The sequence below is a fragment of the Taurulus bubalis genome, assembly GCF_910589615.1.
Source record: "Taurulus bubalis genome assembly, chromosome: 6".
In the NCBI taxonomy this organism is placed as follows: Eukaryota; Metazoa; Chordata; class Actinopteri; order Perciformes; family Cottidae; genus Taurulus; species Taurulus bubalis.
Genome location: NC_136594.1, coordinates 8,262,562 through 8,277,018, shown reverse-complemented (window position 1 = coordinate 8,277,018; position 14,457 = coordinate 8,262,562). Strand labels below are relative to the sequence as shown.

Here is a 14,457-nt window from a genome sequence, read left to right as displayed (position 1 = left end):
TGCACGCACTGAGGCACTCTTATTGCTGTCTGTTAAAAATCTACACTTGAATAACACGACGACTAAAATATCCTACATCAAGATTAAAGCTATTATCGATACGTTTAAGGGAAACCAGAAAGACAAAAAAACTTGCCTCACATTTCCCTTCAATTCACTGAGCATCAAGCCAGTAAAATCAGCACACGGCTCAGCTTTTGACGCTCAACATTTACCTAGAGAGCACAATTTAAATGATGGATTAAAGTATTAGTGAGGGCACAAACTTTAGGTGCGGCAATACAAGTCTGAAAATAGTGTACTTGGGTGGAGAATCAAAACAGATTTTAATTTTAAACACAATGATTAGTTAATCTTACGAGGCTCTTACTCTCAATAATCTTGTCAACAGTGACTTAACATCCTGTTTTAGCTTGAGCAACCACCGTTACAAAGTAAAAAGATGGCAGCTGGCTATCCAATAGGTCAGAGGGAATGCAACCTTGCCTCGTACTTTTAAAACAGATGTTTTCACTGGCTGTTGAAGTTCTACAGGACAGAATTATAGGATTTTCTGTTGTTAAAATCAAAAATGAATACTTTTGTTGGAATTTAGAATGTCATTTAGTGACTGTACATGTCATTTACTAACTAAAATGTGGATTCAGTCTTAAGTAACTCTTTAAAATAAATTGTTGAAGGACAAAATACAAGAAAAAAAAATTATGCCATTGGTAATTTTTTTACTTCATATTTTCATTGGTACACATTTTTTTATACCACTTTAATTCATATAGTAATCAAAATGGTATCATATAAAATAAACATATATTGTATTCAACTTAATGTGCTAAATAGAAAATTTAAATTATTCTTCAATTAAAAAAAAAAAAGTGACAATTTATTCTTATATAATGGAAAGTAAGGTTAAAAAAAAACTGCGTATATATGTAATGACTTTGTAGACCCACAAATATTTTTTAAACGGTCAAACCAAACTTGAAGTGGCTAAATATGGGGGGGTGGTATGATCATAAGGAACTACTTTCACATCTCTTCACAGCTACCATGTATTTTACAGGGGAATTGGGAGAAAGCCAGAAAAACAAAACCAAACACATTTTTGAATGTTGACTAGTTAATTACAAAAATTAAAAAAGGCTAATATGTAGATGTAGTATACCTTCGGCGTCGTTTCACTTCAGGTAAGTTAAGTGGCGCCGCAAATTACCATAAATTCAAAAAGGCAAACGTATCATGTCTTAGTGTTTGTGACACTTCTAATTTTAAACCAGTCCAGAGATAATTATTCAAATACAACATTAATTACTTCTTAAAGAAACAGCATTTATCTGTCTTGTCAGAACCACGAAACGCATGCACCAATGCATTTGATGCGATCTAAAACTGGTGTAGTGATTCTTTTTTTTAGGTTAAACTGACTCACTGCAGATCTGGAGAAGCTTCAATGAATTCATTGCAAAAGTAGTCATAATCGGGAGTGCACAACAAAAACAAACGCATAGATCACATGTTATGTAGTCGCTCACTCTCTCCAAGCACACCTTGTATATTTTAAGACGTCATCTGGATGAATTATGCTTTTGTTAATAGTGCTTTTAAAGAAAATGCATAATGACATTATTAGAATAACTTTCTGCCAAATGCAACTCAAAGGCTGTACCAAAGAACCCTGGACTGAGAACAAGCAGTGGACCAAGATAAACATCAGTATTTGAGAGGCAGTGAGAGGGTATTCTGAACACTAATGAGCTGCAATTTTACAACAATGCTACAATGTGCATCGTATCTGCGTTGAGGGTGAAGTCCAGATGCCCTTAACCCTGAGCAAATCACTGGGGAATCAAGTGGGGTGATCAGTTGAAGCTACAGACATTGAAGAAAGGTTGATGTCGGGCTTGAATCCCCGTTTCAGCTGATGTGAGGTTTGCACACCAACTGGGGAAGAGAGGCCGATTCATGCTGCGATCAGAAGATTTCAGGGCACATGTCCCAGCTGCCTTGATCCTTCGCCTCCCAGTAGCCGCCCTTGTAGACATGCAAGGTCTCTCCGGATACGGGGTCGTCCAACTTCTCAAACCACATCGCTTGGTAGTTGTCTGGATGGGTGCCTAAAAGGAAAAGAGACAATGTTTCACGAAGAAGAAGAAGCTTCAGCTGGACCTGAGGTGAGGGTTTAGAAGCCACTGAGCCATGATGACACGCCATGCTTAAATTCAACCGATATGCCTTCGGATGGTTGATCAAAACAAAAAAACAAAAAGATGACAAATTATAGATGAGTACTCGAAAGCACTAATTTGCGCCTCTGCTACATATGGAGAGAATCAAGATCACAACGAATGCCCCGGACCACAGAAAACTGAGCAATGACAGACAAAATGCTACTCTAAGATATTCAAGTACTAGGTTTGTGCCGATTATACAAGGAGCTACAAGGTTCCCTAAAGACTACCAACACAAATCTAAATCAAATTCAAACGGGATAATTGAGACTAATGCTGATGTTACTTGCTTTTGATTTGAGCTCCATAAGGACCTTCATTGCCTTCCACTAAGATAGACCAAGTTGGACGTAAAGGGGAAATGGTTAACAGAAGGCTCGGTAATCTAGATCAAATTAAATAGCTAGGAAATGTGAGATAGTTGCACAGTATATGTTATGTCGTGGTCAGAATACTTGCTTAGATATGGGGAGAGTGATGGTCCATAAGGGGCTGCAAATAGAAGAATTAAAGATGAATCTTTGAGAGTTTAGACATAAAAGGTTGGGTATGATCTGAAGATGACCGACACAAATGACCGACACAAAGAGAGACAGCGAATTAAATGAAAGAGGCTACTTGCATGCAACAGGTGTATGGGGATGAGAGTCCTCGGTGTCAGCTTTACACCAGCATAAAGAAAAAGGATGTGAATCTACAACTTAAACCGCATCCAAAATCCACATAAAATGGTGTTTGTTAATTATAGAGGTGCTGTGTGTAGCGTTTAAGCAAAATACCATGACAGCTAAAACTACTTATTGTCAAAGAAACAAAGCATAGTTCAGACAATTTTTAACCCAACTAATAACTCACTTCCTGTTACAAAGAAATTTGTATTTGTATCCATAAAACAGGGGTCTTCCAATTGTATTTGAATTGGTGGGATTGTAAAGGCTGATACAAGCTACAAATCTTCTCAGACTGGTCTCAGTTGTTAAGTTAAGATGAATGGTTAAAAACGTAGTGATGTCAAATTGGTATCGAGTCTGTTGACTTCTCACTTGTAGCTCTGTCCGCCATGAAAAAAATGAGGGAATCTTAATTAAGTGTCTTTTTTCCCCAAATGGAATATGACGAGACGTTATTCCTCCACAAGTATGAACACTGGTTTGAGTAACTGGAAAGACATCAGTATTGAGAAACAAGCCGATCAACCACCCATGGTTATATATAGACATTTCTTACTCACTGCTCTCTTAAAGGGATAGCTTGGGTGTTCTTAAGTGGGGTTGAATGAGGATATCCATAGTCAGTGGATGGCTATCAGCATGCTACAGAGTGCCAGCATGGGAACAAAGTAATGTACAGCTGTGAACGCGTAGTTTCAGCCAACTAAAAAAAGAAATGTATCTAGAATCAGTGTACACTATATTTAGAATGTTTTTCGAAGGGAAACTGAACTGAAACTTGTCTACTGCTGTTGTCCGTCCGGTCATATCTTTGAAGACAGCATAAATATGTTTTAATTTCAGTTCAGTTTCTTGTCTGTAAGGAATGTTTGACGACAAGAGAAAGCAGTGAACACCTTTCTTTTAGGTGGCTAATATCAGTTTTGCTGCTGGCCCCATCCTCAGCAGTACATCACTTTGCCCCCGTGCTGGTACTCCTATCTGCCTCGACCGAGTACTTCATGCAACCCCACTTCAAAAACACCCAAACCATCTCTCAAGATGCTACACAAAGCACCTTAAAAGTACATATTATGTTTAGCTATGAAGTGATACTTGCTTTCATCCAAAACCTCATTTGCTTCTGTGCCAGTCTCCACTGCATCAGCTAAATGGAACAGAAATGGATGAAGGGACGGTAAAAGTATTTGAAAGATGATGTAGAAGACATTAAGCACCTTCCTGTTACATACGCAAACATCTCGTATATGTGTTGCTTTGCATCTAGAGCTAATATATTTATATATATGTAGCGTTGATCAAGGATGGGAAAAGACTAAGAGAAGAGTACTTGCTTTTCAAGGGTGAATCATTGATTGAATCCTCAGTGACAGCTTAAGGTTGAGACAAAGACAAGGTATTCCAAGACAGACAAAGTGGACAAAAGATGAATGGACAGAACAAACATTGGAAAAAAACACAAGACAAATAGATAAACTCCAAAACTATGCTTTTTTTTTTTTACCTTCCTCAGGTGAGCTGGCTGCTTTAACAGCCTCCCGCTCCCTTTCTCGGCGGACGGTGCGCTGTTTCTCTTCTAGCCTCTGTTTCTCCGCGTTCGCCTCATCCCAACGACCGTCCTCCATTAACCTCTGGTCAGGGCGCCGTCGACAGTCTGTCGGCGCCACTCCCTCTTCAGCCTCATTGAGCGTCAAGGCCAGTGAGGAGAAGAAGTACATGTTCTCTGCTCCCTCTCTGTAAAGTCATCAGCATGAAAGAGGAGAGGCACAACAATGTATAAGCGCCATCAGTCCACAAGCACTTTCAACTTCCTCAATACTCGTACAACTCACGGTAAGGGGTTCTTTCTCCAGATTTCTTTGGCTTTGAGGGTCTGATAGACTGTCCTCTGTTTGCCTTCGGTGCCATTCTCGCCTTTACTGCTCTGCATTATTCTGGAAAACTCCATCTTTTCATCCCAGGTTCCTGATAGCACGTAATGGGCCTTCCCATCCTTATCAGTCACGACTCCCGTTACCTGAGACACAAACACGGATTACATTTAAGAATGTAATCACAAAGCAAACAGGAGGCCGTAAAGAGATTCACATTCAACACAATGATATACTCTGCCATTCATTCTACTTTCAAAGTTTATGATGTTCAGATTTTTTTAAATGATCAAAAATGTGTTAATTAGTTTAAATGTGTATCTATCTATCACATCTAACACTATAGGAAGTTTAGTGTGCTAGACTACATTACATTGAGAGGCCTTTCAAATGTTTGTCCTTCCCATTTTCATTCAAGGGAGGGCAGGATATTAGAAACACCTCTCATTATAATGCAGTCCACGCCATCACCAACTATGATCTCAATGCTGAAATAGTATCTAATCAACACCCTGAGACTGTGTCAAAATACTAAATATTAAAAATAGACGTTTGTATTTGGTTGTATTACACCTCATTAAGTGAATAGTGAGTTAATTTACTCAAACAAACACATCTTTATCTGTTACTTGTAAAGTTATTGTAACATCTTTTAGACCGCTGGAAATCACAGATCACCGCTAAAAATCTAATCAGCTGTTCTTTAGCCCAAGGCCTTTCTAGTCACGTCATTTCCCAGAGTTACATCAGCTTTCTTTTATAAATATCCTGCTCATTGGAAGACAATTAAACTGATAAAAATCAACATTTCTGGGGAAAAAGCTCAATCTTAATTATTACAGTTTCTTAAAACTAGACTGTATATTAGACATATTCCTGTGAAAAAGCATTAAAAAAAAAGAAGCTCACTTTTCTTGGTACATCTCTGGAGAAGTAACTGTAGGGAGCAAACTTGAGGTGGCAGCGATCTCCTGTCTTGTGGTTCACCACATCTATCTCTCCTGACTAGAAGGGGACAAAGGAAAGAGACAAATGTTTTGCTCTTAAAAGACTTAAAGGATACACCTGGCAGAATTGTAAGCAAAATATTCAATCAAGACACAATGTAGTTAGTAAGTTGTATTAAGGTTTAAATGTACCTGGTCAATCCATAACTTTCCAACAATGATGTTGTGTACAGTTGTAGTCACTTTCTTCCAGGAGTAGTGATTGTTGCTCTTGTCAAATAAACACTGGATAGAACCTGAGGATAGAGAGGGAATAATCTTAGACCCTGCGCACCCAAAATATAAATGTCATATTTGGTCTTCACACACTCACCCAAAGGCATGATGGAGAGATATTTCCCTCTAAACTTGCTGGCCAGGGTAATTTCTTGTCTGAGGGTCCAGCCCTTTTCAGAGCTAGCATGGTGAGCTGCAGCAGGTGGGTGGTGACTCACCTGAGTGGAGGGATTGCAAAAGTCATGTTTTGACCATAACAATTATTAGATGTTTTAAGATTATTTAAGCGATTAAACATCTTTGCATGAACATCCTCAACGTACCTGTTCACAGAGGGAGCGGTAGCCACAATCTTTTAGCCGATCAAGCTCAAAGGTTTCTGCCAGCAGAGGATTGAAGGGTTTCCCTGTGCGGTGGACAGTGGTGGAGTAGGAGGAGACTGTGAAAGCGGCTACATAGCACATCTGCTCCAGAGAGCTCTGACATTTAGAAGCCTTATCCAGCAGCTCGTAGTACTCCAGGTCTTCAGATAGACGTTGCAGCATTGAGAGGGGCTCATTAAAATTCACCTAGTAGGTACATAGTCATAGAGAGAAAACGTCTGATTACTTCCGAGTGCTCACACAAGCAAAGGCCACTTAGATACCAACATAGGTACATGTTTCTTACAGGCATTGGTATCTTTGAGAGCTCCTTTCCAATACAATTCTTCATGATGCTCCACAGATTGAGGTAATAGTTGGGCTTGTCAGGGATACGAGTCCTTCTTTGTCTAACAGGTTCGAGCTCAAGGGGCTGTGGCGACTCTGGGTTGGATGCCAAAGACAGTTCATCAAACTGGAAGAAGAGAAGAAAAATAGCTTTCCGGGTCAAGTGAGTGTGGCGCGTTGACAGCAGAGAAGAGAAATTAATACTTAAACAAACTTAACACACATTTACGGATTGATCTTCCATTCCGGTTTCACTGCTGAGCCCACTAACGTTGCTGCCAGATCTTCTGGTGGACAGAGAAGCAACATTTAAAACAAAGCAGTAGTAATGAGGCAAACTAATAATCATGACAACAAAAACAAGGTTGATATGAGGAAAAGGAATCTGTGACATTTGTAAAAGACAGACAGTTAATAACCTGTGATACTTGGGGTCAGCAGGGACAGTGATAAACTCTGCTGGGTCTTCCATCGCATCAAAGAACTCATTATCATCATCCTCGTCACTGGCATCCCCTTTTTTGTCTGGTGAAGACAGACGGTGGAGGAATAAATGACTGAATGGCGCAGCTACATAGCACAGCGGGCACACTTTGAGTAACATTCAGAAGTGCCGTCGGGGATGAGAACCTTACCTTTGTTAGCCATGGCGGGATTGCTGAATGAAGGGGGGAGAACTGTAGCTCCTCTGAAAGCTCTTTCCAAGTGATTGTGCTGTTTGGCCAGCTGCTCCAGAGTCTCCTCCAGCCGGATCCTTTGGTCTCGCTCAACCTGTAAGGCCTTCTGCCAGCGCTTACCGTGGTTCTGGGCCAGGGAGAGGAAGTCTCTACATGCCTTGGGGAACATGCGAAAACAAGAGTAACGTGACTCAACAAAGGAATCAAAAACATGTTTGTCAGCAAATGAAAACTTGGCTGACTTACATTAATCATGGCATTAGAGGTGATTCTGAACAGTGTGGATCTCTCTGTAACTTGTCTCATCTTTTCCCCCATGTCTGCTCCGACACGAATCCCCTCCAGTTCTGACAACGACCTGTGTGTGGAATCAAGGAATGATTAAAAGTAAATATGCAAACTAAATAAAGATAATATAGTTTCTTCTAAAGTAATAAAACTGCCCAGTGTGATAATCAATACCTTTGGAGTGCAGACCCATGCTTGACAATGAGATCATTGCAGGTGTTGAGGTCTTCCACCTTGCTGCCGAGTGTGCGGAGTGTGGACTGGATTTCTAAGTTACGGCAGCCTCCCCCTCCCCCTTGTCCTGAGGTGGGGGGCACTGTAGGACAGTCGTCACCCGAGTCATCTGAGGGAGAGAATGGGTAAGAGAATATGACCAAAACCGAACAAATACAAGAAGAAAATGTTTCACAAACACAGATTTTAAAAAAGGTGCTGTTGTACAAGCCGATCAGACTTTTCTACGCATTTTCATAATCTGGCGGCTGCATTCTCCAATATAGTTGTTTTCCCTCTCACCAGATTCAGCCTGCATGTGGACGGCCTTTGCCTTGGCGAGCTCCAGAGCAGTGATCCATCGCTGCCGCTCTACTTCTGAGCTGGCCTTCAAGTGGTAGGTCTGCGCACCTCCATTGGAAATGACAAAATTGCACGAGTCCTCCACAGTAATATTGGCTGTGGCCAAGTTGATGGTGCCTCGGCATGTGTGACCCATCTCTGCCTGGGTCCTGCAGACAACACAAAGAAGGACAGTCAAAGAAAGATCCCCGATTTGTGAAGTAATGGTTTTATTTATTGCAAAGCAACTGCACGTGTTTGAAATTGTGAATACAGTATGAAATACAAGTACTACTTCGAATGCACTTCTCATTTAAAAGCTAAATTACCAGGCACTGGGTTACTGTCTAAGAAAATGATTAGGTAATTATAGTATAACCCTATATTAAACTCAACACACACCATTTGTGTTTCACGCCAGCTCCCTTTGGTACCACCATATAATTTTACAACTTCAGTCATATACATGGAACTTACCTGTAGTAAGACAAAAGTCCATTGCTCAGAACAAACCAGCGTCTCTGGTAACCTTTAATGTAGTTAGTCCATTTGAAAAGCCATCCCTTGTACGTGTCTCCAGGGGTTGGAGTCGGGGGCTTTGGCTCTGACATCACAACTGACTGTAGTTTCACTGGGTGAAGTTATGGCCTGTCGAGGAAGAAATAATCAAGATCTACATTGCTATTCATTCTCGGACTTTGCTACTATTCAGCCTGCTTAATGCACAATTGAAACATGCAATTAGGGCTATATGGAGAAAATATATGAATATTGTGATGATGTTGTAGGGTTGAATATTGATGATTTCACAAAATATTTACACAATGAGATTTTCTGTATAATTACTAACTGGGTAAAGAAAAATAATATCTGGTGAATTCAGAAAATCCCACCACTTCACCAAAAGCAGCCTTTGAAACCAAGAAAAGTCAACACATGCCATATTGTGAGAGTTACAAAAGCCCAAATCTAAGACCATATTGAGTCTCACATCACAATGCCGACATAACATCAATATGTTGCCCAGATCTACATGAAATGTATGCACAAACTAGTCTTACAGGTTCTAAAGACAACATCATCCCAGCGTGATTTGGCTTGTTAATGTAAACAATTTAAGATGAATTAGGCCACTGTGTCATCCTATTGTGACATACGCTTAATTAACTTATCATTAGCCATATAAGGAATACTTATGTTTTGATTTAGCGTTAACTTGTGAGAAATTAGCAAACAGCTAGGCTACTTATGTCTACTTAACCATGAATTAAATGCCAGCCTGCTGCTTAAAGTGTCCGAATATGCAATTTGTAAAGAAGAAACATGAAATGGACACACTGAATACTAACCTTCCAAATGGTGTCTGCAAATAGGTCCACCTTTGACAACGTTATTAAAAGTTACAAGAGCTACAGCGCTAAAACCATTAAATCACTCAGAAATATGACGGTTTCTATAATTTCGCTTGGACTCAACGTTATCATGGAATCTGCAAATATCCGATACTTCATAACCGCTACTACATAACGACAAAAAGGTTCAGTGTCGACATGACTTCTGAATAATTTGTTGAGCTAACGTTTGAACGTTACTGCATCGACAGAGAGGAGGAAGAAGAAGAAGAAGAAGAAATAAAAAACGGCTTCGTACCGATAACAGTCACGTAAAACAAACTAGTTCCGAGCCAAGATGACGTAAGAGAGTCACGTAAACACCGCCGGGACACTGTGAGGTACTTCGAGGCACAAGAAGCCACTTCCAAGCATCAACGCTACTTAAAACAGTGTCGGTCACTAAGCTCGCAGCTAGCTGCACAACAGGAAGCTGTCAAAACAGCCGGACACGTCCCACATTCACGGTGCTAACAATCATTTCAACTGTCGCCGCATTTCTTTATCTTTGCGACAGTACGACATGATTAAATCCTCATGGCCCTTACCGTGCAAGACTTCAGCTGTTAACGTCGCGCATGTCGTGTCGGGTGAAGCAATGTAAGCTCAGCAGTGTTAGCTTTGCTAACTACTTTCCTGGATCATGTAATAAGGACATAGGACAACAGCTACTTTGCTACAGGTTCTTCTTCTTCTTCCTCTATTTACGGCAGTTGGCAGCCAACACTTTCTATTACTGCCTCCCTCTGGTTATAACCTTTATTGATGTCCATATTTTTTTTAAGTGGCGTAAGTTGTCCAGTCAATATACTCTCATAAAACCAAAGTGTTTTTATGCCATTATATATATATATATATATATATATATATATATATATATATATATATATATATATATACACACACACACTTTTTCATGATGTTTTCCCATTATGAAAAGTGCTCTCTTATTATTGTTGCATCCCAGTACTGATGCCACGGTTGGTTTATTTTTCCCCTCTGAATTCTAAAGTCTTATACTAAATTAAACAACTTGTTTTTTTTAATCAAGTCTTTCCAAAATGTGTCTACTTTTACATCTTCTGAAGGTATGGGACCCACATGAATATATTTATCCCGTGACTAACTTTCATATTGTGATGAACCATTCATAAAGTAGATCCTGGTGATTACCGTCTATCCCGCTGTCTGCCCCTCTCTTTCCACCTAGTAAGTGTGAATCACAAATGTAGACCTCGTCACATACATTTGTGGATCCTTTGATTCATATGTACAAAAATGTTTAGAGTCCATGTACTTGCAGTCCCTAGCATTCACATATCAAATCTCTGGTTTTGTTTACTATGCTTTAAAGATCTTCAGCAGGTTCAGATCTACACATCAATGTTGGAACACCCAGTCAAGTCTGATAGGTCAAACCACAGTTAAATAATTTGGAAGGAACTGAACACCCTGCAAGATATTGACCTACACTGTCATGTGCATTTTAATAAAGCGTTGCAAGGCCATTATCTATTAAAAGTATAAAAATCGATTCTAGTTTTTAACTGTCTAAAAATAAATATTTGTGAAGTAGCAGTGGAAAATATTAATCCTGAGTTTTAAAAAGATGTTTTACACAATATGCAATTCCACAAAGCATTTTCATTGTGTTCATTTTTGCACTATTATATACTTTATACAAAACTGAATTAAATTGGCTATACATTTAGTATTTCAAATCAGTATTTCTTCTTTTTAAGTACCTACTTGTTCCATCCTACTGGACCTGCTCCTAACCTAAAAAAAAAAATCAAAATCATTTTCATGAAAAAAGTCATAAAACTAACCAAAGGTTAATATTCAAATATTTACATTTAGGTTCGGGAAAGTTACCGTGTGAGCTACTCTTCATCTTGTACATTAACAAAGAAAACAAAACATTGATCTAGTTTGTGTTCATTTTATTGGACAATTCTTTACTACAACAACAAAGCTTGTATGAAGTAGGCATTTACTTTAAAACATTGTGTGTGTGTGAGTGAGAGTGTGTGAGAGAGAATGTGTGTATGTGTGAGAATGTGTCAGTGTATGTTTGTGTTAAAGATAATTCACTCCTCCCCCAGACTTATTTGGTGATGGTATTTGCATTCATACTTTTCCCACCTCCACTAAGCACAATATATGGGGTTTTCTGAGATTTCTGCTTCTCTTGGAGCAAAGCCACCGTCCCCAGAGGAGTATCACTGCTGCTCATCTTCTTCAGCAGTGCCTCTTCCTCCAGCTTTTTCATCCTCCTCTCAGTCTTCATCTTTCCAGACCCTTTCCCGTGGAATCGATGTGAAAGCTGCCGGAAAGCTTCTTTTGGAGTGAGCCGTCGCCCAGATTCATCCACATACTCGATCTTGACCTCAGGCGTGTAGCCATCCTTGTCCTTGAAATCTTGAGTGAAGCCCCTGTATTCTTCTCTGCGACTGTACTTGTCATCAAAGCCCATCTTGTCCTCAATGCAGTAGTTGTCGTTGGGCAAGGCACCTTTTGTTGCTCTGACACGGGATATCTTCTGCATTTCAGTGTCCAATAGACCTTTGTTTTTGCACAACAGCAAGGCAGCAGCAAGACCGGACTTGACAATGGGCTCTTCATCCAAAATGGTGGCACAGGCTGTCGCAAAATCAGGCTGCTTCTGCTCTTCATCCAGGTTAACTGTGCTCCAGCCAACATTCTCATCCAATTCGGAGTCTGAATCTCCAGCATCGTCTTTCTCTTCTTTCTCTTCAAAGTCCATAATATCTTCTTGGTCCTCTCTGTTGCCAGACAGCCCATATGTTGGAATATCACCCAGGGTTCTGCAAAACTCTGAGGTGGCGTTGAAAACAATGTTGTTCTTCTGGTCAGGATCATTTTCATGGACGCCTTCATCAAGCGCTTTGATCTTCTCCGCCACCTTCTCCCCCGAGTCTTTGAGAAGCTGCTTTTGCTTCAGCTTCCTCTGCTTCTCCAGCTGTTTATGCAGTTCCTGCTCTGCCTCATCCTCCTCAAATGCAGTTGGCTCAGGAACAGTGAAGTCTTCGTCATCACTTATCTCCATTTCTGCCATCCTAACATCATCTGACAACTGGGGGATAATGCTGGGCTTTACAACGGTCTCCTCGATGACTTTCTCGACGACTTCCTCCAACTTTTTGCGGCCTCGGCCGCGTGTCCTAGAGCCAAAATCAGTGTTGCGTGTGTCATCGATGCAAAGCTCGTCTGCAGCCATCTGCTTCTCCTTCTTCCTGATTTTCCTCACGCGGGGTTTGGTCTTTTTAAAGCCCACCATTTCCTGAGATGTGTAATACTCCGAGGCAATAGAGAGAGCAGGCATGTCCAAGGACTGGGCCTGATTCCGCAGAGCCTCTCTCATGGCTTGAATCTCCCGTTCTCGCTCGCCGTCAGCAAAGCCCCCTGTGTTCAGCCGGAAACTTTTTTTCTTTTCACCCTCAATTTCCTCATCATACTTTGACAGTACAGCATGAGCCTTCATCGCAACCATGTCATCCACACTCTCATCTTCGTCATAGGGCTTGTATTCAGGCTTTTTCTTTTTTAACTCCACATTTTTTTCTGCATGTTCCTTGTCTACCAGTCCCACATTCACAAGCACATCTTCCTCCTCCTCAAGTACACCTTTGTCTTGTAGGGTCAGGATGACAGTCTGGCCCTCATTGAAGGAATCCACCTTGTGCTGCACTTTGAGTCCCTTTAGATCTTGAGCTGTGTACGACTCCTTTTTGCCTTGTGCAAACTCCTCCTCCACCAGACTGCTGACACCAAATTCCTCGTCCATCTCTTGCAGAAGTTTGGCTCTTTTCTCGGCCAGTTCTTTTTCTTTTGCCATATTTCTGCTTCTCTCAACCCAAGCAGCGGTGTCATCCAACCAGTCTTCCTCGGCTATGGCCTTGACTTTTCCCAGTTTCTTGTTCTGGATGCGTTTTTCTTTCATCGCTGCAAGCTTCTCCCTCATATCTTTCTGCTTTTTAATGAGAACAGGGTTGATGGTCTCCGCCACCATCGGATCTTCTTTAGTGCCGAGCTCCTTCTTGTTCTCACTTAACTCTAGAGGCTTCAGACCCAGCTTGGCTCTGAGCTTGTTTGTCTCCTCAATGCTGAGAGATGCGTCTCCGCTTGCAGACTGAGGCCCCACTTCTGCATTGCTTTCTTCATAGCCAATATCGACTTTCTCTTTCTTCACACGTGGCTCGGCGGCGCTCCTTTCACCTTTGCTGCGGTCCCGTCCGGTTCTTTCTCGGGACCTGGAGCGTTTTCGTTTGTCTTTATCCCGAGTTGCGTCCCGGTCCGAAGCATCTCTTTCTCGGTCCTTGTGGCGATGTTTCTTGTGTTCGCGACGGCGATCTTCAGGATCCTTGTCGCGACTCTTTTCCTTGTGTTTCTTGGACGACCCCATTATTTCCGTAGCAGGCTACAACAGTTGTGACTAAAAAAAAAAAAACACATACAGCTGTTATCAAATTGTTGTTAACAAGATGACGGGGATGAGACAAGCTTTGCGGACTAGCTTACATTAGCTTTGCAAGCTAAGTGGCTAACAGACGACACAATTTACGCAGAGCGACGACAAACTGGTTCCTCGCGTTCACAATCCGATGTTAACCGACGACGAGTGCGGATGGGGAACATATACGTACCTTACGGTATTTGTTTTCTTCCCACCAGCTTAACCATCTAGGTCCACGGTCAGATATACAACTATCGACGTCGTCAGACGAACGCCGAGCGACAATATTACGGTTTCCGGTAGTGACGCGTTATTCAGTCGAATAGTAGCCAGGGTAACCGCTCGTGCATACTGCCCCCTGCTTAATGG

General features: G+C 41.1%; 2 protein-coding genes across 2 annotated transcripts; both read right to left on the bottom strand.

The window, feature by feature from the left end:
• Window positions 1–746: 746 nt before the first annotated feature.
• LOC306737873 (oxysterol-binding protein 1-like) lies at window positions 747–8,831 on the bottom strand (the record flags this gene model as incomplete). Its single annotated transcript, XM_079219677.1, has 15 exons — window positions 747–2,111; window positions 4,401–4,630; window positions 4,729–4,913; window positions 5,677–5,772; window positions 5,907–6,010; window positions 6,088–6,208; window positions 6,314–6,559; window positions 6,660–6,827; window positions 6,930–6,987; window positions 7,120–7,225; window positions 7,336–7,534; window positions 7,624–7,735; window positions 7,840–8,008; window positions 8,182–8,390; window positions 8,698–8,831. The coding sequence occupies 15 exons, from the start codon at window positions 8,829–8,831 to the stop codon at window positions 1,969–1,971; spliced, it is 2,280 nt and encodes a 759-aa protein (XP_079075803.1). The 3' UTR covers window positions 747–1,968.
• A 2,706-nt stretch (window positions 8,832–11,537) lies between these two features.
• On the bottom strand, window positions 11,538–14,365 carry sart1 (spliceosome associated factor 1, recruiter of U4/U6.U5 tri-snRNP). The gene is made up of 2 exons (XM_079219587.1): window positions 14,279–14,365; window positions 11,538–14,067 (listed from the first exon to the last, which is right to left on the bottom strand). The coding sequence occupies exon 2, from the start codon at window positions 14,035–14,037 to the stop codon at window positions 11,719–11,721; it is 2,319 nt and encodes a 772-aa protein (XP_079075713.1). The 5' UTR covers window positions 14,038–14,067; window positions 14,279–14,365; the 3' UTR covers window positions 11,538–11,718.
• Between the last annotated feature and the right edge of the window lie 92 nt (window positions 14,366–14,457).